The sequence below is a fragment of the Mesoplodon mirus genome (assembly GCF_964341445.2).
Source record: "Mesoplodon mirus genome assembly, chromosome: 7".
Classification (NCBI taxonomy): domain Eukaryota; kingdom Metazoa; phylum Chordata; class Mammalia; order Artiodactyla; family Ziphiidae; genus Mesoplodon; species Mesoplodon mirus.
The window spans coordinates 37,023,658-37,049,410 of NC_138983.1; the positions used below are offsets into that span (position 1 = coordinate 37,023,658).

Below are 25,753 nucleotides of genomic sequence, written 5' to 3' on the forward strand. Positions count from 1 at the left end.
ATTGCTGTTTTCTGCTTACCAATCTTTTCTCACTAAATGACCTTAGATCTCAGTTAGTTATTATAATACATATCTTTATTGTATTGAAGGTCAATACATACTTTAACCTAGAGTAGGAGAAGTCACAATTTTATTAAATAGTCTTTTAGGCCATTTTGGGATGGTGGGAAGTAATGTATATTCCAGGTAATGACAGACATTTAAATTTGAGTTTACTATAAAATTAAAAATCTATTACAATTAATCGAATTTAAAACCCATCCTTTTCTCATTTAGGGATAGACAGTTTTTAGAATATCTCTGTGTTCTTTTCCATTTGCCCTTTCCTTCTGAAATATGTAATGTCATCAATTTCTATAAACCCAGTCATTATTCCTGAGATTGTCTGCTAAGGAATAAAAAGATGACATCAGCATTATTTCATAGCATAGAGCCACCTACCCATCTCTGCCCTTTCTGCAGTGGTTTCTGCCAAAATGGAACATCTAAAAAGAAAAGAAGGAGAGTCAACAACTGTAATTTACTGTTTGTATTGATAATTGCAGTTAACTTTCTTATAGTCACAATTAAAATTTTTATTTGGGGCATGTGTTTTATACTTAAGATATTTTGTCATTACAGTATGTTAAAAAATGTTGAAGCTATTAAACTGTCTTCTAAGGATACCTTTAAAAATCTTCAAAAATTGAGGGATTAGTATGTTAAGTGGAGTCAAATTTCTGTTTTGCCAGAATTTTTTATATGTTGAACACATTTTTTAACCTCTTAGTGTCCGTATGTAAAGTTAATTATACACATTACTCTCAATATTATTGTCTCCCATAGATATAAATTCATAAGTAGCTTTTACATTTTAATGGATAGAATTTGTATGTTTTTTGCCTTTTCATTTTTAATGAAATAAACTAAAGAAGAGAAATGTAAAAATTAAATTGAATAATTTATTTTAAAGATATTTAGTAGCTTAAAATGCAGCAATTAATTATCCTTAGCAGTTGGCTTTTTAGGGGCAAGTAATTTGCTGATTACCTCTAAAGTCTCATAATTTTAAGAATTCCTAATGTCCACGTAATTTTCTAGTGGGATTAATTTATATAAAGTGATCTAGTAAATTGCCTAGCAGTTAAGTGTCAAAATAAGCAATTTTCTAAATATAATTCATCTTTATCCTTTTAGTGTTTTGTTTTCCAGCACATAATTACTTAATAGGCATAATTTCACCTGATGAATTTCAAGCATAACTTCTTTCAGCTATAATAGCACATCTGAAAAAAGAAACTTTCCTTATGTAGCATTCTTGAGATCACAACCCTTGTAAAATAATCTCTTAGGACACATGGAACTGATACATAAAAAGTATCAGTTCTTATTTTATAACTAGTTTTTTTCTTGATTAAAATTGTAGGATTTTATGGAAAAAAAATTTAAGCAAATACTGTGACTGTTGTCTAAGATATTTGAAGACAAATCACAATTAAATTTACTATTGTTTAAAATTTCTTAAATATTTTATACCCCCTTTTATTTTTAACATGAGTCAACATTTTAGAGAATTTCCTTTCTTCTTTTTAAGTTAGTGATTTGAAAGTTGCCATCAAATTAAGACTCTGAAGAATGGCATCTGCCAACTTTTCTGCCATTGTCGTTAATTTGTTGGTTTTATTGGTTTTCCAGTCTTACTATCCAAATAATTTTTATATTTCTATGAAATTACCTTAATACTTGTTTATTCTGCTTATGTTCATTCCTGAATTTTTAACGATTTTTTATCTTTGCATTATCAGAGTAGCTGAAATCAAGACTAATCAATGCTATGGAGCAGTGCTATACCATAGAACTTTTGGCAATGATAGAAAAGTCCAGCTTGGTACCCACTAGCTACATGTAGCTCTTATACACTTTAAAAGTGGCTGGTGCAATCAAGACACTTAGTTTTTAACTTCTATTTAATGTTAATCAACTTAAATTTAAAGAGCCACATGTGACTAGTGGATACTGTAATGGAAAGTACAGTTTTTAAAAAATCCAGGACTTGTTTTTTGGTTTTATTTTTTCACAGAAATGAAACAAGGTTTATGATTTCAAGGTCATTGTGTAAGATTCACTAGTATGATCAAAGTCACATATTCCCCAGGATAAGATATTAGCTTTACACTAAGAGAGGGAAAACATGGCAATATTATACCTCAAAATTACTGTAGCTATGGGTTACTTTCACTTCTAATATAGAACAACCCTGGAATTCTTCTATTAAGAGTAGCATCTGTTGAGAAAGTATATTACAGCTGTTCCAGTTTGGGGTGTTTTATTGTGCTTTAGGGAAAATTGACAGAAGAAAAATAAAAAATGAGATATTATTTTGTCTTGTACTTTGCGAGTTTTTTTACATTTTTATGTGTTATCTCCTCAAAAGCAAGGGCCTGGAATGGACATGATTCTCAGCTGTGAGGGGAAAATATTTCTCAGCATGAGAGACACTCTTATGGTTGAGATGGAGCTGGGGAAAGGGTAACTGAAAGATTTTGTTGGGAAAAGGCAATTATAGGATTTAGTGGCTGTTTGAATGCAGATTCCTAGGATGAAGAGTCAAAGATAACTCTGTAAATTGGAGCCAGGGTTACTGGTGTTGTGTGGTGATTTATAACTTATAGAGGAGAGTGAGGAACAACCTGTTTAGGGTATGAGATTAGTTTGAAACATGTTGATTTTAAGGTTCCAAAATGCCCCAACAGTTCAAAATGCCCCAAAGCCAGATGGAAGGGCATAGCAGAGCTAGCTCCGAGCTCAATAGCAAAGATGCAGCAGTCAGTCGCAGGGCTTGCTTGTTTTTTACATCACATGCCCTTCTCTCTCCTTAATCTGCTCCACCCTCCTCCCCCCAATATAGTGAAGCTCAACAGTTCAGTAGAGTTTTGTTTGTATCAAGAAGATGGAAGCTATGGACGAGAACACTCACTTGAGAGAATGAATGTCAATGAAGGAAATGCAAGGAATGTCTAGGAAGAGTGTAGAAGTGTTCAAAGAAGTCAGTGTATTGGATGGTTCAGTGCTAGGAAAGCTGAGCTAGGGGAGAGTTGCCTAGCAAGAAGCAGATGCAAATTGTCCATGGAGGTGAGAAGACTGATGATTGCAGGGGTAGCATCTCAGCTGGGATCTGAAGAGTGTGGGCAGCTGTTGTTCAGTGGGTGTAAAGTTTCAGTTATGTCAGATGACAAAGTCCTGGACATCTGTTTTCACTACTGTACTGTGCACTTAACTTGTTAGGAGGGTAGAGTTCATGTTATGTGTTTTTTTACCATAATTTTTTAAAAGGGGAAAAAAAAAGTCCTTGATATTTTTTTGCAGACTGTAATATGTGCAGACATTGAGACAAAGATTTTCAGAACGGGCTGATTTTTTTTTTTTTTCTTTTCCTGAATTGTTTCTGTCTGGATTCACTCTCAATTCGGTTGAGAGGATTTCTGCAATTACATTAAGATGCTTGGTTATGGGATTCAGTAGGTGTGACCATCAGACCAACAACTCTGCAGAGCAGTCATTTAACATTTCAAAAAGGCATTAAAATGTCTGAAGATGTGATTAAAAGAAAATCAGATGTAGTCTCGAGCGGCATTTCTGTGATGGTGGAACCTTCTCTGATGGAGTTGCCTGCACCGGCCTGTACAGTAGGAGCAAGAGCCACATGTGGCTGCTGGGCACTTGAAATGTGACCAGCATGATTAAGCAACTGGATTTTGAACTTTATTTAATTTTAATTAATTTAAATGTAGTCACATGTGGCTGATGGCTGCCACATATAAGGCACACAGGTCTGGAGACTTCAGAAAACTGAATCAGGACATGAATAAAGTAGGAACCCAGTCCTTGGGAATTTTAGATTTGAAATAAAAGCTGAGGAAAGGTATTACAAGATATTACAGGGGACCAGAACTCCAGCTTATGGTTGTAAAGGGAATCTTTTGGATATGGTGCTATCCTATTTCTTTTGTGTTTTATTTTATCAACTTTAAAAACATACAGAAATAGAAAGTAGGTGGGGAATAAACTTTCAGGAAAATGAGTTTTAAGTAGAATTTACAAGCTGCCTTGATTGTTAAAAAAATTTTTTTCACCTTCATATAAATATGCAAAACAGTCAACCGAGACAATAGTAGAGTCCTCACCAGAAAATATGCTTCTTTTACAGAAGCTGGAAGTAAGCTGATCCTTTCAATAGTGACGCCACTTAAAAAATATAACCGAAGAAGGATACATGATGGTATAACTTTAAAATGTTAGTTTTCCCTTCTCTTCAGTGTATAAATAGCTCTCTTAGGTGAGGCCACGTCATCTCTCCCCTGGGCTATTGCCCTAGCTTCCCAGCTAGGGTTTTGTTTTGTTTTGTTTTTTGTTTTAGGGTGTTTTTTTGTTTTTTGTTTTGTTTTGTCTGTTTGTTTTGTTTTTGTTTTTGTTTTTTGTCTCTGGCCCAGGGACCACATCACTCCCAGAATTGTATTATTAAAAACACAGATCTGATCACAACTCTGCTTAAGGAATTTTACCTCAAATATGTATACAATTAAAAGTTTCAAACACATTTTTGAAGGCTGTTTTTCACTTTTGAAGTTAGTGGGTTAAGTGAACATTTTCTCAGCTGATGAAAATAGAATTGGTAGAACATTTCCATTAGCATATTGGTAGTATGCAACAAGAACTTTAAAGATTTATAACCTAAACCCTAGTAAATCCACATCTGGGAATCTTTCTAAAGAAACCATCTTAATACCACAAAATGTGCCCCCAAGTCTCTTTATACAAAGATATTCATCATAGCATTATTTATAATAGTGAAAACTCTACATAACTTTATTGGAAAATGACTAAGTAAATGATAATTAATAAAATGATGTCTTCCCATATCACTTTGTATATGTATCTGCTATGGACTATATCATATGATAAAGTTAATGCATTTTTGCCAATCTACTCCTTTTTTGTGTCCCCACTGTGCCTAGCACATTGTGAATGCTCAGTGAATATTTGCTGAATAAATGAACAAATGAATGTTGACACAAATGAAATCGTGTCAGTTGCTTCTTATCAATTGGTTAAAATTAATAGATGTTATATTCTTTTAAGGGCAGTAGTGTGCAGTTCCATTTGTGATGAAACTGTATTTCAGATTTAATTCTCTGCTATTACAGAAAATATTTTTGTAGACAAAATAACTATTTCAGACATTTAAAGGTAAATTCAGTTGATAAATATATCAAGTAATGATTTTTATAAATAAATCATATTAGTAATAAATCATTCTCTTTCTCCAAAGTCCCTGTGTACACTTTTAGTTTTTTTTTTCTCTCCCTGTATTTTCTCTGAATTTTATGTATTTTTATGCACATAAATAAAAGCCTCCACTTATCTCCCTATTGATATTTTTCCCCTCAAACCTGTGATTTGTCCTCACAATCAGTTCCTCTGACTGCTTTGTTTATTTGAAATGATCAGTTGTCAAGGAAATTGCTTTTCACATACTAACTCATTAAGCTATACTATATAGAGAGTATTGGAAATTTTATTTTCTATAATTTACTAAGGCTAGCAAAGGGAAGAAATCTGTTATTTTCTTTTAAATTATTTTTCCAGGTAAATCTAGATGATAGTTGATGCAGACAAGAAATACCAATATTAGAAATTCTAAATTATTCCTTTTTACATGGAATCCTCTAATGTACTTCACCAGTAGATAGAGATCTATTTGTCATCACTTCACAAATATAACCTAGATGCCTACTTCTTTCTGAAACATTAGCAGTTTGAGATGATCATTGTTTAATATATTTATTTCAGTAGAACCCTGAAATTGTTGAAGACTGTGTGCCAAGCTCCCAAGGGCAAGGACCATATCTGTTTTGCTCACCCTATGTCTTCAGTCTATCACGGTATCTGATTAGGTTCTCAAAGAATTGTTGAATGTCTGACTGCTTCCTAATGAAGTAAGGGATTTAAATAACTGTTTTGTGTTTGGTAGGCTCTTGGATTGTAAGGAACAAAAAAAATTCGGGTTACCTTGTGGAGAAAAAAAGAGAGAGGGGGAAGCGAGAGAAAGAAGAGATGATTAGGCTCTTCTCTTGTGAATCTGTAGAAACTCTAGTGGTTTTCCCATAGAGGCTGGTATCTGTTGATGCCACTCTGCTGCTGCTTCATTGTTTTCTCTTTGCCTCTGCTTCTGAGAGCTATTTTGTGTCTCTTCTCTGTCAGATTACATTATTTTCCTATAACTCTAGTACTCTAGAATCTTACTGGTCCAGCCAATTACCCTCAGCTCTGTCTGGGTAGAACTTTTTTCATCAAGGCACTCGTGGGCTGCAGATCAGCTTCTGTGTTGATTAGTCTAGTTGGCTGTGGCCAGGACACAAGGTCATGTGAAATAGTTATTGCCATCCTCAGGAATCACCTAGAGCTGCTTCCTCATTTTAGCAGTTTCCTGAGGAGGGCTTGGTGGCAAGCTTAATATTAACACTCCCTTCCAGCAGACATCTGTTCCCATGTTCTTCAGTTTCCCAGTCTTTATAATATTTATAAACCATGGCATAGTCCTTATTTTTATGTAATGACTTTGGAGGGTTTCTATTTCAGAACCTTAGGCTATCACTTTTATTATAGAAAATTAAGTGGCCATTCCTCCTATCTCTTCTGCTGGTTAAAAAGTATTTCAAAGCCTGAGAGTTCTTTATCATGCCTACCGAGAAGGAAGTTAGTCCCTGATTGGATTTTCCTGACTTACAGATAATTGTACTTGAATGGGGACACCAAAACAATTTAACAAAAAAATTAAAAACTTAAAAAAATAAACACTCAGACATACCACTGGCAATCTAGCAGTTGTTAATACTAAATAGTATACCAGTGGAACAATAAGCGTTGCTATAGTCTCCATTTCTTAGATTAAATTAACCTCTGCTTCTCCAAGGTTTACATTTTTCTTACTTAAAGCTTCAAAACTTTATATTAAATATGCTTATTCCTATTTTACTCAGAAAGAAGAACACAAGTCAGATCATTGCTTTGGGTAATTGTATGTAATCCTCTTAGAATTTAACCTTTCCTTTCGCTTACAAACTTAGGTCTAACAGTGTACTAGTATACTATTAGATATGATTTTATTATGGAGGTTGATGGTTTTCAGTCACGTCAAATATGGGCTAAAAAATCTATGGTGCTGTAGAGTGTTACTGAGGGAAATGACATTTGGGGAGCCCACTGTGTACCCAGCACTGTGGTAGGAGCTTGTCTGTCCCATTATCTTGTCATGCAATGGCCATATGGGGTTTTTGTTGTTGTTGTTTGTGTTTTGCGGGGTGGGGGTGGGGGTGGGGAACCAAAACCTAACACTTACTCTGATTTTACATAATTCTATTTATTTATTCCATTTATTTTAGTACCTTAGCAGCATTCTGCACCAATTTAACTTTACATAGAAAGTCATCATTAATACATAAAACTTTTCTTTTAAAAACAGGATAAAAGAATCAGAGTATCTCAACCCTTGACAAGAGGACCAAGTGCCTTTATTCCAGAGAAGGAAGTAAGTTGATGTCTTAATATACATAAAATGTGATTTAAAAAATAGCTTAATTATGTCAAAGAATATCTCCATTTTTTAAACATGGAAGTAAACCTGTGTTTTGCTCTTATTTCTTATTTATATGTCAGAAAACCACAGAGGTATTTTCTTTTCAACTTCACTTAAAAGACTGTGCGTGTAATAATCTGCCTTCTTATTTTGGAGTTAGGTAGTACTGCAAAGTTAGAATAATATAAATTTTACCATATTTGATTTCAAATATAACCTTTCTGAACAAAGCTGCTAACGATAATAAAACAATATTATTTTGAAGGTTTAAGGTTTTAAAATGGCTAGTGTTTCATGGTGATTAGAGGTTACATAAATGTTAAGAAAAGACATTTTGAAATGAAAAAGTGAGTTTCCCAACTAAACCTGTTGAAGAAAACATGATATTGTATCGCTAGTAGTTAATCTTTTCATTTGGTTCTAAGTCTCTGGTGGGACAGAATGTCACAGAATCTCCACTCCAAGCTGCACCTTTGGTGAGGGGGGGAAGTTAAGATGGTAAATGTTGAAAGAAAGGATGTAAAATGATACAAAGGAGATTATAATCAATACAAGATTTGTGTACCTTTTTTTTTTTTTTTTTTTTTTTTTTTTTTTGCGGTACGCGGGCCTCTCACTGTTGTGGCCTCTCCCGTTGTGGAGCACAGGCTCCGGACGCGCAGGCTCAGCAGCCATGACTCATGGGCCCAGCCGCTCCACGGCATGTGGGATCTTCCCGGTCCGGGGCACGAACCCATGTCCCCTGAATCGGCAGGCGGACTCTCAACCACTGAGCCACCAGGGAAGCCCTGTGTACCTATTTAATGGATATATATCTCTATGAAAGATCACAGCAATGTTTAGGACCTGTAGATTCCTAGATGCCTCTAAGTTATACTTGGGCTAATAAAAGTTTAAGGACCACTAAATGAGTTTTTCTCTGCTTCAAGGAGTTAGTAATTCATATTAACTATGGTTATATATACTGATTTACTATTGGCTGCAAAGATATCATTTATCTTAAAGCACCAGCATTATTCCTTTATTGTTCAGAAATTAGTCAACACATATTTATAGAGTACCTATTATGTTTCTGGCAACGCTTAAAAGAAGGGATGAGTAGAATTTGAATAATAATACATGCCAGGTCATTGCCACAGTCAGCAATTCCATCATGTTCATTTGCCTTTTTAGTGACCTTACCATTTACATGAAACTCCAAAGTTAACAGTAATGTTTCAGGAGCTCAGTGACTGGCTGATCTAGGTGGTGACCATTCATTAGAGAAACTGCCGTGCTTGTCCTATTTCCCTCATAGAGCACAAGGTTGCTCTTAGCAGAGTGATTGCCTCAGATATATATAAAGACTTCCTGAAACACAGCCATTTACACAGTATGTATTTGAAGACAATCTGGTTTGCAGAAGCAGCTGCTGTTTTCAGGCATCATATGAATCTATTAACGTATTTTAGGCATCAGTTAAACAGAAGAATCTGCTGCTGGAAAACAAAACAAAAACAACAAATATTCTGTCCCTAATTATATGTAGTTTATCTTGATCCTATCATATTTTTAACTATCATCTTGGTTCCCTGTAGTTGACAAAATGGGAGGAAACGGGCAAATGGAAATATATTTGGTTTTATAATGAGCCAAAGTGGAATTGCCTCTTTTTTACACCATTGTAATTAACATTTCCTCACAATTTACACTTTTCAAACATTACATTTCCTTTGGGATTAAATTTTCCTCAGTCAGTAGTGTCTTTGTATAATTTGTACTTATTTTCAGAAGAGACTGTGAAGCCAGCCCTGAAAAGTAAACAGAATTTCTTAAGAGCAGTGTGGGTCTTTGGAAAGACCATGAGTCTGGACTTTAGGAGATTAGATTTTAGACCAGGCTCTGCTATTAAATAGCTGTATGAGTTGAATTTAATCTTGAGTCTGTTTCCTTATCTGAAATAAGGGACACATTCTTCTTAGGTCTAGAACTCTAATTCTAAAATACCAATAAATAATGAACCAATCTGAGAAATACACATCTGATGTGTATTAATTCCCACAGAGCAGGGTCCTTCTAAGAGGTGCTAATAAGCTCTTAACACCTTCGGAGCCAATTCTTGGTATGATGCCCGAGCTGTCATTGTTTATAAAGCTATATGTAAATAATCTATTTTTGAGAAAGCTCTTTTGATTCTCTCCAATGCAGCATGTTCATTGTAATAATTTACCTTGTTTTTAGTAATTAATATGATAGGCTTAAAATAGGAATTCTAGTGTCCTTATTAATTTTTCAATTAACACTTTCCTACAAATTATCATATTTTTCTTTGTCCCTAAAAAGACTGCAGAAAGTTTTTTTTATGTTGAATAATGAAAAAAAGCAAAGGATCAGTCTGAAAATACTTGTCTTAAGATATAGTGATTAAGTATCTTCATAGGCTATTGAGATAAAATTGTAAATATATGTAATCAGATGCCAGTGCTTTTGCCTCCCTAGTTTTGCCTTATGTGCCTGGCAAAGCAGATGGGAGCTTCTTTTCTCCAATTTCGTAGCTGTGTGTATAATGTTTGATAATTTGACATTTGTTGTTTAATAAATTGTCCCAGAGCCAAAAATGCATGGGCTTTCTTTTTCATTTCTGTTTCTAATATGAGCAACTACATAATTTCAGTGTCTGTTAATATAAAAAGAACATTCATTTGCTTCAGTCGTGGCATAATGTATGTAAACCAAGGGTGTGTTTACAAAAATCATGATATTGTTTTGTTCCTTGATTGGAAGGTTGTCCAAGCAAACACAGTGGATGAACGTACTAACTTTCTTGTGGAAGAATACTCTACATCCGGTCGCCTGGACAACATCACCCAGGTCATGAGTCTGCACACGCAGTACCTGGAGTCCTTCCTGAGGAGCCAGTTCTACATGCTGCGCATGGACGGCCCCCTTCCTCTACCGCACCGGCACTACATCGCCATCATGGTGGGCTGTGTTCACGTGACATCATCCTCACTTGGTCCCTCTCCCTCCTAGTTTTATATGTGTGTGCTCAGCTAAGTATAATTAGGTAGAAATAAGAACTGAAAAAGCCTGTGGACTTTTGGATTCCAAGTCCATTGGATACATTTTGAATGCTTTAAGCCACTTAATGTACTGAATGTTTCTCATTTAATTATTAGTAAAGTTATTTTCCATGTTTAATCTCTTATGATTAAAGATGCTTGTAGGGTCCAAAGTAATATCTCTAGTAGCCCACAAGTTTTGTTTTGGCTCCTGATAGCTTTCTTTTATTATTAATATAAAACAGGTTGTTTGTGCCATTTTAGTCATTCTTTACAAGGTGAACATCACTAATTTGGCCAGATAAGAGGAAAGTATCAGCCAGCACCAAAGGAGGCTCTGGATAAGAGAAGAATTCTTAAGTGAACTCTAATACTTCTAAGTTTAGTACTTGGTACAAACTAGTTAGCTAGTTAATGTTTGGGGGGGAATTATAAATTGGGGTGATAGGCAGCAGGTGTAATAAGGGTAGAAGCAATGCTACAGTTGGACTATTGCTGGAGGAAAGAAGACGACAAGATGCAAGTGCTATATATTTGGAGAGGTTAGTGGAACGGCTGGGCTGGCAGAGTGAGCAGAGCCAGCCAAGAGTTAGTTTTTATCCAGTTTAATTTGTTTATGCTCTCACTGAAGTTTTAAACAACAAAAAAAGGCTGCATCCTGTGTTTTATTAAATGATGAACTTGACAAACATTACTCAGCTTAAGGTTTTGATGACAGTAAGGCCGAAAGCCAACTTAGAATGGTCACCAGTGAAGAGAGAAATAAGATGTAGAAAATAGAATAAGACAATACTGTTTAACTGAGAAGCAGCCTTGAGGAAATGAGAGGTGAAAAGTCTGTTTTGCATGGATTTACCAACTTATCAAGGCTGATTCCGGCTTACATATGAAAGAAAGGGTCAGTGAGCTTCAGTTTCACCTCGATAGGAGGATGGGCACAGATAAGGCTGATTCACAGTTATCTCAAAGGGAGTACGAGAAATACTCAAATTAGCGTACATTCTGAATTGCTACAATACAAGTTAATGAGATTTTATTGCTTTTTAAGTAGAATACAGTTGCTATCATTTACCATAATGAAATGAACATGTATTTCCTTAACATAAATAGAAAATGGGTTCTAGGTTGACCTGTACCACTTCTGGATGGGAAGTAATTGGCTTCTTGTGACATTAGCTTATATAAAGTATCAGCTTTATGTATTGATTCAAGAATCTATGACAGCATTGTGATGAAAGTTTTAGGAAGAGGATTTTGTAAGAAAAGAATTATTAGCTATAAAAATTAACTTTATCTCAGTGATTGGCTTAGTAATAGTAGAATAAGACCATACTATGACTATTTTATCCACCAACTTTTTTCTTTGTGTTTTAGGCTGCAGCTAGACATCAGTGTTCTTACTTAATAAACATGCATGTGGATGAATTTTTAAAGACAGGAGGTATTGCTGAGTGGTTGAATGGTTTGGAATATGTACCACAAAGACTGAAAAATCTTAATGAAATAAACAAGCTGTTAGCACACCGACCCTGGCTGATCACAAAAGAGCACATTCAGGTACTGAGTGTTTCTTTTGGGGAAAAAAAAATAGTTTACTAACGATTCTCACTAAGAGTTAATTTTTTAGTTAAGTATATTACTTAAGACTTAATTTTAAATGCTTGCATATTAGGAACTTGAAAAATAAAAAATAGTGTATTAATATGTGTAGAAAAGATAAATTTAGAATGTCAGTGGGTTTAATTTAAATGTAAATGAATATTTCTCTTCAAGTAGTCAGTAATTAGCTTATACTAGTGCTTTAGCGAGTAGCTATAAGAAAAGTTGATTCCTATTTTCAAGCAGTAGATAGAAGAAAGAACATGCACTAGCAGGATAAGATACCTGGGTTCTAGTCTCTTAACTCTGTTACCCACAAGTTTGTGACCTTTAGTAAGTTTACTTCTCTGGGCCTTGGTAGTTCACCCTTCTATAAAATGAGGGACCTAGATTAAATGAGTTCTAAACTCTTTTCTAGATCTAACATTTCATAATTTTAAGATTTTGAAAAAGTGGTTTTGCAAATAAAAATGATTTGCCCACTGGTGTGTGTATGCTTACATGCCTCTAGAAACTAGAACTTAGATAAGAAAGAGAACTGTGATTGACTGGAGCACTTGCCCTTCAAAAGGAGTGTCTGTGAAAGGCCTCCAGGGTGAGGTTGTTGTATAATATGCCTAGCACTGTGCTTGGCACTTGGTCACTATTCAATAAGTAGGAGTCATCATCTAAATCATTATCAGTAGAAGCCTTAGGTATTTAAAATCCCTGCTTCTAATACACAGAAATGTCCTTGGTTTTGTTTTGTTTTGTTTTTTCCTCGTTTTGTTAGTCATTTACCCAGTTAAACCAAACTTAGCTTTTGTCAATATGCATACTCTCAGACTTTTATTATCTATTAGGGATTGTTTATAAAAATATGATCAAAGTTATAGCAATTTGAACATGTAAGGGAATGAAGATGTAGTCCTGGGCTACAATATAACCCCTGCTTAATAATTAATAGAAGACAGTGGAGCCCCATGAATATTGCACTTTTCAAAAAGTTTGAAAAGCAGAGAAAAATGTATGTATACTCGGATTATATAATACTACTTATAAAAATAAAAGAAGATATGTAAAAGTTACATTGGAGTGGTAGAATATGATTGATTTTCCCTTTTTTTCCCCTGAGCTTTTGGTAATATATTAAATTTGTGTGTAGTTAAATAATGGAGAGTAAGGCAAAAGCAGTTTTTTTGGTTTGGGGTTTTAGCTGTGAAGTGAAACAAATGAAAGTTTTACATTTGTGGTGGGGTGGGGGGATGAAGGCACAGCAGGACATATCCCACGCATCCACACGTACTGAGAAAGAGACAGACAGACAGATAGACAGAGATGGATGGGAGAGGATCCCTGACGGATTAACAGCTGGAATTGGTATTGGAGGGATTACTGCTTTTAATGGCTTCATTTATGATTCCATCATTCATCTGGAGGAGCCAGTAAAATAGCATATAAAAAAGTGCTTTGATATTCTTTATGTCCTTTCAAATGTGAGCTAGTATTCTACAGTTTCTCTCATCTGCAATAGGTTCTTCCTCCGTCAGAGAAGACATCTAAAAGATAACTAAAAGTTAACTTACTAAATAAATTTTTATGTGATTTTTAAGGTAGAGTCTCTACCTTAAAACCTTAAAATGAATGATTTAGCTAGAGAATCTTTAAAGTCCCTTCCCTACTTAAAGTAGCTTCAATGTTCTTGGATTCTCTAAAATACCTTATTAAAATAGCATAATATGTAAAAGTGCTTTGGAAGCAGAAGTTCCACTGTATATATAAGAAATTTCAGAGAAGCCACGACGTACTTCTGCTGTTAGGTTTGATAGGTTTAATGTAACATTGTTTGAGCAAAGCTGTATCTTTAATATATGAAACATTTTTAAAGGGAATTCTAAATTCTAATTCTAAATTAAAAGCAATTCTAAAATTGCTTTGTAGCATTCTATGATTTTCACTTTTACTCTGATTTGCTTTCTCATTTCAGAAACTTGTCAAAACTGGAGAAAATAATTGGTCTCTGCCCGAACTGGTACATGCTGTGGTCCTACTGGCACATTATCATGCTTTGGCAAGCTTTGTTTTTGGTAGTGGCATCAATCCAGAAAGAGATCCAGAAATCTCCAATGGATTCAGACTAATATCAGTCAACAATTTCTGTGTGTGTGATCTCGCTAATGACAACAACATAGAGAATGCATCTCTAACAGGCAGCAACTTTGGGGTTAGTTTTCTTAACTGTTTACTTTACTACTATGCCTTTTAACTTGCTACGTTAAAAATATCTAGAGAGGGCTTCCCTGGTGGCGCAGTGGTTGAGAGTCCGCCTGCCGATGCAGGGGACATGGGTTCGTGCCCTGGTTCGGGAAGATCCCACATGCCGCGGAGCGGCTGGGCCCGTGAGCCATGCCGCTGAGCCTGCGCGTCCGGAGCCTGCGCTCTGCAGCGGAAGAGGCCACAACAGTGAGAGGTCCGCGTACCGCAAAAAAAAAAAAAATCTAGAGAATTTATCTGATTAAACAGGATATTATGTACTTGAAATATTTCGTATAATTTTTATTACTGTAAAAATTTAACCTGTACCTGAAGTTCTGAATTGTCTTAAGGAAGCTTTTAAAGCAAATAGATTACAAATCATATTACAAATCATAAGGCTGCCTCAATTTTCAAAATAAGTGATAATGTAATTTAATATATACCAAATTCTAGAATTCTAGATTAAATAAATCCATTCATATAAACTTTCTGTATTTATAGCTGAAGCAAAAACACTACACTTCTGAAAATGTTTGATTTTGTACATGATTTTCTTTGGAGTTACTGGAAAACCCACTTAGGAACTTAATAACTCTGCTAGTGCCACTATGCATAAGGTGACACTGGGAGATGGAGACATTGACTGGAAGAACTTTTAATATTAATAACACCCAATATTATCTTCTCTGGCTCCAGATCGTCGATTCTCTAAGTGAGCTAGAGGCCTTAATGGAAAGGATGAAAAGGCTTCAAGAAGAAAGGGAAGATGAAGAGGCATCTCAGGAAGAAATGACCACTCGCTTTGAGAAGGAGAAGAAAGAAAGTCTTTTTGTGGTCTCTGGAGATACTTTTCATTCATTTCCTCATTCAGGTGCTTTTTTATTTCACTGTCTTTGCCTTTTAGTTGTTCTTAGAACCCTGACAGACCACCTTCAGTATTTTCCATATGGATATGTCCAAACGATTTTACTACCACGTTCCTTTCATTTAGTTCTCCTCTACCTGACCCTGATACCACTGCTTCCCCTCCTATGTTGGTGTATCTTTGAATATATTTCAGATTCAGTTGAGAGGTACTTCAGTTTTGTAGTTCTATATTCTATCCTGGATAAAATGTTTTTCAGAGCAGACCAGTTGCTTATAAGGTTAGATAGGAATATTTAATCCATCCTACTTTTGTAATTTTTTTTAATGATAAGTAAAATTCTGTTTCGACAGATGTAATTTGTAAGAAATATCTCTGCCTTTTTTGTGGGTGGGGAGTTATGTGGGAGGATTGTTCTCACACTGCCACTTTTTTCCAGATTAGTTCTAAAATTACACTGCATTTGCATTTCTTTGGAGAAACCTTTGGAATTTTATAAAAATATATTATTTAGGTCATTTTCTTAGATTGAATTTGGAAGAATTCATTCTGTATTAAAAGCTAGGCTTCTTTGCTCTAGTCCTAAGAACACATTTTTTCCTTAATACTCTGAGAGACTTTGAAATAGGAGGGAAACTTTCCAATTATGACTAAAAAAGATATTGAACACCACATAGTAAACGTTATTAAAATAGCATAGACTCAATAGACTTTGAAAGCTTAAACCCTTCAAAGTCATCAATCTACATAACATTTATTTTTAGAGTTCCCTTGGTTTAAAAGAGGGCTTCAAAATGACTAGTCATAAAGCTAGTCAGTCTCATAAATCCTGAGGGTAATTGATTTGGCCATGACTTGTTTGTTAAATATAGCGTTGACCAATAGCTCTCAGAAGTCTTACCAGGAAGAACAAGAACCCCTTTTATCATTTCGCCGATGATTTTTTTTATGAAAGATTTTATCTACCAAATTAGGTATATTTAGTAATAATTTCTCAGAGCTTCTAACCAGCAGGAAATGCCAAATATAAAGAAGCTTATTGTTCTGGTTATTGATTATTTGGTTATTCATACTACAAACATTTATTGTACCCTATGCAATCTCAGCAGGGTGGTAGGTACTAAGGTTTCCAGGCTAAATAAGGCATGATTCCTGCCCTCTGGGTGGCTCTCATTGCTAGTGGGAGAGAAAGAAATAATTACAATACATGGCAGAATGTGAAGGGTATATAGACCCAGTCGTGGTGGGGGAGGAGTGTGGACAGAAGGGGTCCTGGAGGAGGACTTCCTCCAGCTGCTTGGCTCGAAGCTAAACCTTAGAGACTTGAGTGCAAGGGAGTCTGACAGTGGCTGGGCGATGGGGAGTTGGTGGTGAACAGCATACCTGGCTGAGCCAACGCACGGTGGTAAGGAAACAGGATGGTGGGTGCAGAAGCAAGTCATTCTGCATTAGGATGTAACTCACGAGGTAGGTAATGTGAGGAGGAAGCTGCTTAGGTAGGTAGAGGCCTTATCATGATGACCTTTCTAACCTTAAAGAGCACGTAACCTGCCCTATTTTGGACATGTTGAGTTGCGATGTCTCTAAAGCTTCCAGTCTGGAGACATCTAGTACAGCGCTTCTCAAACTTTAATGTGCACTTGAGTCACTGAGGAATCTTGTTGAAATGCAGATGTGTATTTGGTCCATCTGGGCCAGGACCTGTGAAGCCTCATTTCTGTCACGTCTCCAAGTGATGCCCGTGCTGCTGGTCAGCAAACCACACTTGGAGCAGCAACTGTTGAGCAGGAGAGGGTTTTAAGCTCAAGATAAAGTTTTGGAAGTTATCAGCCTATATTTGGGAGTTAAAGTCTAAAGCGTTGTTTATAAAAATCATCCAGGGAAAACAAATGGGACAAAGGAAAGTAATGAGCCTTCTAGGTAAACCAATATTTTAAAATGTAATTGTATTAAGGTTAGTAATATCTATTCACTTTTAGACATTAATTTTTGTGTGTATGTATGAAAAATTTTAATATACATCTCTTTATAACTGAAAGAGTAAGTAGACAAAAATCCAGAGAGTATTTAAACTCATTTAGCACACTTTAGCTAATTGATATATATAAAACACTATATCCCAAACTGCAACATATACCATTTTTTCAAGTGCACATAGAAAATTTCCCAATGTCAACCATATACTGTTAATAAAACCAATTTCAACAAATTTTGAGATTAAAATTTCATGGAGCATAACTTTTGACTATAATGGAAGTAAGCTAGAAATCAGTAACAAAAATAACTGGAAACTTCTCAAGTGTTTAGAAATTAAGCAGTATACTTCTAAATAGCACAGAGTGAAAGAAAAAGTTACAATGGTTAGAAAATACTTGGAGCTGAATAGCGGTGAAACATGGCATAGACATTAATTTTTTAAAGCTTGTCTAAGACCATTAGAGCTTAAAGGACATATAAATGTTTTATTTCTTTTAGGTTTTTTTTTTTTAGTATTGAAAATATATTTTAGAATCCCAGTCTTTACCTTCTTGGACCCTTGAGCAAGGACTTCTAGCTTCTATAGTGAATTTTGGCTATCAAGTGTTAGACCCTAGCCAAAAATTATGTTCTGATTTTAACAGAAAAGGCTGCATCATTTATAAATTACTCAAGGAAATAAATTGTTTCATTATTAACTCTTCACCATTCCCAGTACTAAATTTGCTGGTCACACAAAGATAACAGAAAAATGACTCAGTATGTGGCTAATTGAGTTATTTTTATAGACTTACTACGTTTTAAAATGGGAATAGAAATTTATTTTTCTCTATAACAAGTTTCTTGGTTTGATCAGTGTGATAAAAGCATTTTAGATTCCATGCAGAGATTCTAAGAATAGTTTTTCAAACCTCTTGGAGAAAATAAATGTTTAAAGTGTTCTACAAGGGGTGAATTCTGTAGCTTGATAACAGAGTTAACTAGCTTTTATTGTTTGTTTTTTTTCCAAGTTAGAATGGTGTTCCATTACTGTAACATAGTATTTTCTGTAGTATATTAGTAGCCACCTCTTAGGAGCAGAAGAATGCAGATAATATGTAAAATAATATTTTGAGTCCAGAGTTTGAAATATTTGTTTAGATAGAATTAAGATTAGAGTTTTAGATTTGTCGATCAGACACATTTTTTTTTAACTTAACTTCTTAAGGTAAATTTAGGAAAAAAATATTTGTAGTGTGAGAGAACTTTGTAATTTCCTTCTATGGACAAAATTGTCTAGAAAACAGATCTTGACTGACTCCTAATTTGAAAATGAATAGATGGATATTATTTGTAGGATAAATTCTATCACATTTGGTTTTACTCTTTATTGTTTATTTTAAAATGTTTAAAGTTCCTGTGACAACTTAGAAACATATATGATCAAAACAAAAGCTAAGAGCAAAGTCAAAGGAGCCAGCTGTGTAACAGTCAACTCCAGGATCATCGATGTCTGCCAAATTAGACCACCTGGTTGTACAGTGTGGGGGAAAGATCCTTTCAAGAGAGGAACTATTTTATAGAACTTATTCATCAGTGCTATAAAATAAGTTTATTTTATAGAACTGATAAATAAAATAAGTTTATAGAACTTATTTATCAGAGACTTACTCACTGGTCTTGGTTTAACCCACAAGACTCCTAGTTTTCATAGCAGCCTCAGTGATTGCTACTACATTTTACATTTTTGGCTTCATTTATATTTATTATGTGATGGACTGAATTAAAGAAAGCATAACCTCGTCCATACATGTTAAGAGATAATGAATTGAAAACACCATTTTTTAAGTGTTTCTATTTCTCTGAACAGAGGCTGGAGCACAAGGAGACAGGGCAGTGGTTGTGGGGTTGGGTGGGAAGAAGCCTGAGCTTTCTCTTCGGAGAAGTGCAAGTCACCTAAAAGCTTCAGATCAGTTTAAGTAGTTTAATGTTTACAAGTTTCCCACATCATCTTAAACTAACCCACACTATATTCATTACTGACACTCAGTACTGATAATGGTATTAGTAACTTACAGTTAGTTTTATTTCTTAAGTATATATTTCTTAAGTATATATTTATTTTCATATTATTTCTTAAGCATATATTTCTTTTCATATTAATGAAACAATGAAAAATAGATATTAAGTACATAGCATAGTATCTGGTGTATTGTAAGTACTCAACAAATGCTAGTTTCTTCTCTTTATGTGTAATAAGTTATGTAAGATTTTAATAAGCTGTTTCCTAGGTTGGGTAGCCTGGGCACTTGAGTTTTCCTGCCTATATTAAGCACCCTAATTAGTCCATGCCAAGGGAACTAAGGAAGGGTCAAAACTCATGAGAAAAGAATAATTGCTAGGATTTTCATGAATAGCAAAGATTAAAGATAATTCAGGTACTACTAGTCTATTAGGTCTTTCAGATTAATTACTGTAATTGGACTTGTATTTTAAGCTTCTCAAGACTGTCCACTTGAGGATTATAATTTTTATTATGTCACAAAATTGTTTCATTAACTACTTATTTAATATTTATGTATTTATTAAATGTTAAATTTATTTAATATTAATTGAAACACTTATTAGGAAAATACTGTTCTTTATGTGGAAGAAACTAGTGTTTTATTTTGAAAAATATGTGTTCATTTTCTAGAGTAGAAGGCAGTAAATAAAGGTTGTTCATTCCCTTTTAGTGGTTGAAATCAGAAAAAAAGTAATTATAAAGACAGACTAACCTAGGGGAAAAAAAAGTAAGTTAAAAAAGAATTATCTTTAAACCAAATTAACATGCATTGGGCATTTACAATTTTTCAGTGGTAAATTTTTAATATTATCAAGTATTCAGAAGTCAACTATCTTAAATTATTATTATAGTCTTCTGTCTTTCTGAATGCCATTTTGATAATATTCTAATCACAGTCTCAGAAGCACATTGTTTACTTCATATGTTGTATACCTTGTTGTTTTCATGTACACAGAAAAGCGCATGTATCTTAGGTGTAAAACTTAATGAACTTTACACACAAACTGATCCTTCCTGTTTAACTGGCACCCAAATCAACTAAAGGAATAATAGTGGTACCCAAAAGTCTACTTTCCTCCCTATTGTGAGCCCTTACCAGTTCTCCCTGGATGCCTCTTTGTAAGCTAAAAATGAACTCTATTGAACTAATTTTCACTGTGAATACATCCAGATGAAACACCATATAATTTTAATAAAATTCATCTTAACATTAAACTGAATTTTAAGTGGTCTTTCACCTTCATCCCTTCTCTTTCCCCACATCCTACTTCATCCCCTGGAGAGATCAAAAAACTTTTTAAGCTTTATATTCAAAGGCCTGTGCTATCTTCCTTTTCTAAATAAGTAAAACACATGTATTGATCCTTGACTACTACTATTTAGATATTTAGTCAAATTTTTGCCTGGGTAACTCAGCTGAATGTTACGAGTGCCAATATTTTTGGTAATGAAATTGTATTCAAAACTTCAGCTAAAGATATTTTATGTGAATTTAAGCCATGTAGTCAATATTGTCACTTTGGAAAGCCATGGAAAAGCTAAGCAAAAAAGTGGAGGAAAATGAAGCTGATTCATTTGTTCTAACTCCGTATGGTTTCCTTAACACTAGGTTGTTCATTATTGTCCTTAGATTTTGAGGATGACATGATTATAACATCTGATGTCTCCCGATATATCGAAGACCCTGGTTTTGGGTATGAAGACTTTGCCAGACGAGGAGAGGAGCATTTGCCAACGTTCCGAGCTCAGGTATGAGATGCCTTTAATTCAGAGAAACTGGAGAAGAGATACTGTCATTTTAATTGTAAAATGTTGAAATGTAAATAGATTGACTTCTAAATAAATTAATAGAGCATTTCGATAGAATCTGTAAATACCTTTATTTAACCTAGTTTTCGGCCTTGTCTAATTTGATGTCCCAGTTGATGGATTATTATTTCAACATTAACCCCCTTAGAAGGCAAAAGGAAACTGCTTTATTCAGTTACTTGCATTATTACATGATAGTTGTATAATGTCCTTTTTTGGAGAGGGCAGGGAGGAAATCGAGTGATATGTTCACATTTATAGTAAAAAAGGCATTTTGTAATAAGATCATATATATCAGTAGTTACGGGCTTAAGGGCCACCCCCTCCCCAGCCTTAGAAAAGAGCCATAGTAGTGACGTAGTTCATAAAAAGAGTATGAGTGTGGGGCCTCCCTGGTGGCGCAGTGGTTGAGAGTCCGCCTGCCGATGCAGGGGATACGGGTTCGTGCCCCGGTCTGGGAGGATCCCATATGCCGCGGAGCGGCTGGGCCCGTGAGCCATGGCCGCTGAGCCTGTGCGTCCGGAGCCTGTGCTCCGCAACGGGAGAGGCCACAACAGTGAGAGGCCCGCGTACAGAAAAAAAAAAAAAAAAGAGTATGAGTGTGAATAAAGTCAGACTCCTCCGTGCTTGCTTCATATGATCTGCTAACCATCCGTGTCACTGAGTAGGTTTAGTCACATAGGAGTATTCCAAGGTCTTCTGGGGTCCTTCCAAATGACGGCATAGTTTGCATAGTACTTGACGACAGGAGGTAACCAGAGTTCATCACCAGTGTGCCAAACCCTGGACCCACCGAGGAAACAGCACAGCACTCCCATCTACAAACTGATGTGAAGCATTCTTGGTAAAGCTACAAACTTGGAATTAGTGAAAGAATTACGGACTTTGAAATATCTCCACTTACTTGCTTCAGTTGTTATACTTAAAAACATAGACTTTAAATGTAGAGTGACCATTTTGTAATTGGAGATACATTTTATTTTTTTAGGACTATACCTGGGAAAATCATGGGTTCTCCCTGGTGAACAGACTTTATTCTGACATTGGACATCTTCTTGATGAGAAGTTCCGCATGGTCTACAATCTCACCTATAACACTATGGCCACCCATGAGGATGTTGACACAACCATGCTGCGCAGAGCTTTATTTAACTACGTTCACTGTATGTTCGGAATCAGGTATGGTCATCACGGAGACAGTTTTATATGTTTCTAAGTGAAAATTCTGGCATGCGTCTTACTTCTATCCCATTGAGGAGTATATGCTTCTGGGGAGAAAATATTACATGTGGACTTCTGATTTTTAAAAATTAATTCTGTCTTATAGAAAAGCATTCTTCTTTGTTTGACTGTTACGAATCTTAAAATGCATATATAACTATAGTAGTTAGAATCTACTAGTTAGGGAAAAGAATATCAGTAATCATTGGGGATAGGAGAGAATCACTCAATTTGAGAAACCTTACTGGACGAACTGGACATTTAAAAATGTATATATTATGTCCCTTTAGATAGCAATAAGAAGTGCTGGTTGGTTGGTTGGTTAGTTTTTGGAGGAATGGTAATTAAGGTATAAATAAAACTAGGGTAGAGTCCTCCCTCATAAAGCTCACATAAGCTCACATAAGAACACTGAAATGAAACTGTAAGTCAATATAAATTAGTGGTCTCTAAATTTAGAAAATTAGAATTGAGAGGACAGGGAGTCAATGAGTGAATGAGACTGAATGGTCTAATCAGGAAAGCTCTTTTGGAGGACATTCTTTTTGAGCTGGGTTTTGAAGACTTTTATGGAGAGGGATTTGTAGAAAGAGAAAATCCCCTTCAGTCAACTGAATGAATACATTCAGTTGACTAAAGAAAATCCTCATTCAGTCAACTGGATGAATACATTCAGTTGATCGTTTCTGATATAGTATCAGAAAGCCTTTATGGAATGGCATTAAAATGCAATTTGTTAAGCAACAAATGGTGGTTTCTATAACTTTTTTTAAAATCCCAAATTTCCTGAAAAATCAACTAATAATGAAATAGTCCACCTAAAGGACACTATTACAATGGTAAATAATAAATCTGCTATTTGCCCATTTGCCATTCTAGAAAGAATCGTCACACTTTAAAACAGGTATTATACCAACCTAATTAAGCAAAATAAACACTAATAGATTTTAATTCACTTGCAATAAATATTTATTATATTCAAGACAATAAATAACAAATATTATGGTGATTATTTTTCTCAGTTGGATGCTACTAAATAAAGTTTATATAAAATCCTGGAGGCTTTTTTTTTTAAACTAAGCATTATGTTTGGGTTAAAAAGTAACAGAAAATATAGAAGAGAAATCCCACAAGCTCCCACTACTGCATTTACCCTTGTATCTGCCTCTGTGCCTGTTTGCTCTTTCTTCTCTCATATTATGGATGAACTGTCTATACTCCTGTGCTCTTGGGCATAGAATCCCATCTCCTCTCATCTTCAAAAGATCCCTGTTCTAGCAATTCTCCCTTCTCCCTCCTGCATAATCAACTTTACTCTCTTAATCAGATCTTTCCCATCAGTATATAAACATGCTATTATTTCTCTCATCATCTCAAAAAAGAAATTCTTTCTTCATCCTTCTTTTCCCTCTGGCTATTGCCTCATGTTTCTGCTCCCATACACAGCAAATCTCTTTGAAAAAGCTTTGTATGTCTACTGTCACCATTTTCTCATCTCCCATTCTCTTGTGAACCGACTGCAGTATCAGGCTTTTACTCCTGTTATGTCAACAAAGCTGCTCTTACTGAGGTTGTCCGTGACCTCTGCATAGCTCCTTGCCATGGTCAGTTCTCAGTAGCATCTTCTTTGACTAGTCAGTAACATTGGACGCAATTGATTATCCTCTCTTCCTTGAAATGGGAAGCCCTAGACTCCTGCCTTAGGGCTCAAATGTCAGCATCTCAGAGAAGCCTTCCTGCCCACCCTATCTAAAATCACAATTTTCCTCCCAGACTCCAGTTGCATTTTATCTCCATACCAGTTATCACTATCTGATACACTGTATGGTTTTCTTTTTCATTTCGTTCTTTTTCTCCAGCAGAATTTAAATTCCACGGGTCCAGTGATTTTTGTCTATTTTGTTCATTTGTGTATCACCAGTGCCTAGGGGAGTAGCATGGCACATAATAGACACTCAGTAACTATTTGTTAGGTGAATTAACGAATGAGCTTTTGGTATTTAATTACTAGATAATTATTGTGTCTTGGTATAATTTTAGAAATCAGAAATTTTGATTCTGTCATTCTAAAGCTTGTTGTCATATCGCTTATAGGTATGATGACTATGATTATGGAGAAGTTAATCAGTTACTTGAACGAAGCCTGAAGGTTTACATTAAGACAGTGACCTGCTATCCTGAGAGGACTACCAAGCGCATGTATGATAGCTACTGGCGTCAGTTCAAACATTCAGAAAAGGTGTGTTTCATGACTAAACCTTTTACCGTAGACAAATATTCAATATAAGAATTAATGATTATGAAAAAATTATACATGAAAATATTAATAAATTAGCTCCATCAAAGAAATGGAAGTGGCATCATCTGGCCATCTGTTTTTCTTTCAGTGATTTTAAATTAGGGTTTATTGAGTATTAACGAAATTTTGGTTCTGTGTTTTGTCCAGTGTGCTGTATAAAGTAAAAGTTTAGCACTGGCCTTTGAAAGATTGGATCTGAATATTGATATTTTAAAAGTACATTTGGGAAACTGTCCACCATCCTACTAGTAAAAATCAAACCTTCAGAGATGCTGTGTGAGCTATAATTTTATATTATTGTATGCCCAGAAGGCATATCCATTTAGAGATTCTTTCACTCTAGCCATTACAGTTAACCTCTTAGAACAAGGGTTTCTCATTCCAATTTGGTAATTTGGTATTTTGACAATATAATGGATTTGGATCTTTGAGTCAAATACGTTATTATATGAGGATATTTCTTTGGATTGAAATATATAGGAATCCTTATTTAAGACCTAATAAATGTTAAGGATCTTTACTAGTACAGTAAAGATATACTATATACAATATACTAGTACATACTAGTCCAGTATAAGTATGGCTATAAATCCTAGGTCTTTGACCTTAAAGGCCACGAATCTTCCATTTATATCACAGTTTCTAAGCTTGAGAGTAAGAAAACCTTTCCAGGGTCCTAATATTCACTCAGTAACCATATGACTTTGATAAAGAATGTTATGACCTCAATCCCTAGCGGACTTTCTTGAAGCCTTAGAGCCAATCACACATCATATAAATACCCATTTGCCTCCAGCATCTCTCCGAGATGGATCGCTATGCTCTGCTTACATGTTTGCATTAGATTTTCTCTCTTTACTAGGTGGTATCTAGAAATTCTCCTTACTCATGAAGAGAATAGATCCAACAATACATCTAACCTATAGAAAGATATCAAAATAATCTAAATATATCACAACATATTTCTTTGTAAAAATTTTGAAAATATGCGGGTATATAATTTAACCTATCGGATGAGCTGTATCCCCCCCAAAAAAGTTAGGTGCTT

The 25,753-nt window shown here is 35.0% G+C and overlaps 1 protein-coding gene across 1 annotated transcript in view; it reads left to right on the forward strand.

Annotated features, from left to right (window-relative positions):
- SESN3 (sestrin 3) overlaps positions 1-25,753 on the forward strand; it is a 74,465-nt gene that overhangs the window by 39,698 nt on the left and 9,014 nt on the right. The window contains exons 2-9 of the mRNA XM_082627836.1: positions 7,502-7,567; positions 10,379-10,576; positions 12,031-12,213; positions 14,222-14,458; positions 15,187-15,361; positions 21,007-21,125; positions 22,174-22,364; positions 24,501-24,645. Of these exons, the coding sequence (XP_082483962.1) occupies positions 7,502-7,567; positions 10,379-10,576; positions 12,031-12,213; positions 14,222-14,458; positions 15,187-15,361; positions 21,007-21,125; positions 22,174-22,364; positions 24,501-24,645 (1,314 nt within the window). The remainder of the gene's footprint in view (positions 1-7,501; positions 7,568-10,378; positions 10,577-12,030; positions 12,214-14,221; positions 14,459-15,186; positions 15,362-21,006; positions 21,126-22,173; positions 22,365-24,500; positions 24,646-25,753) is intronic.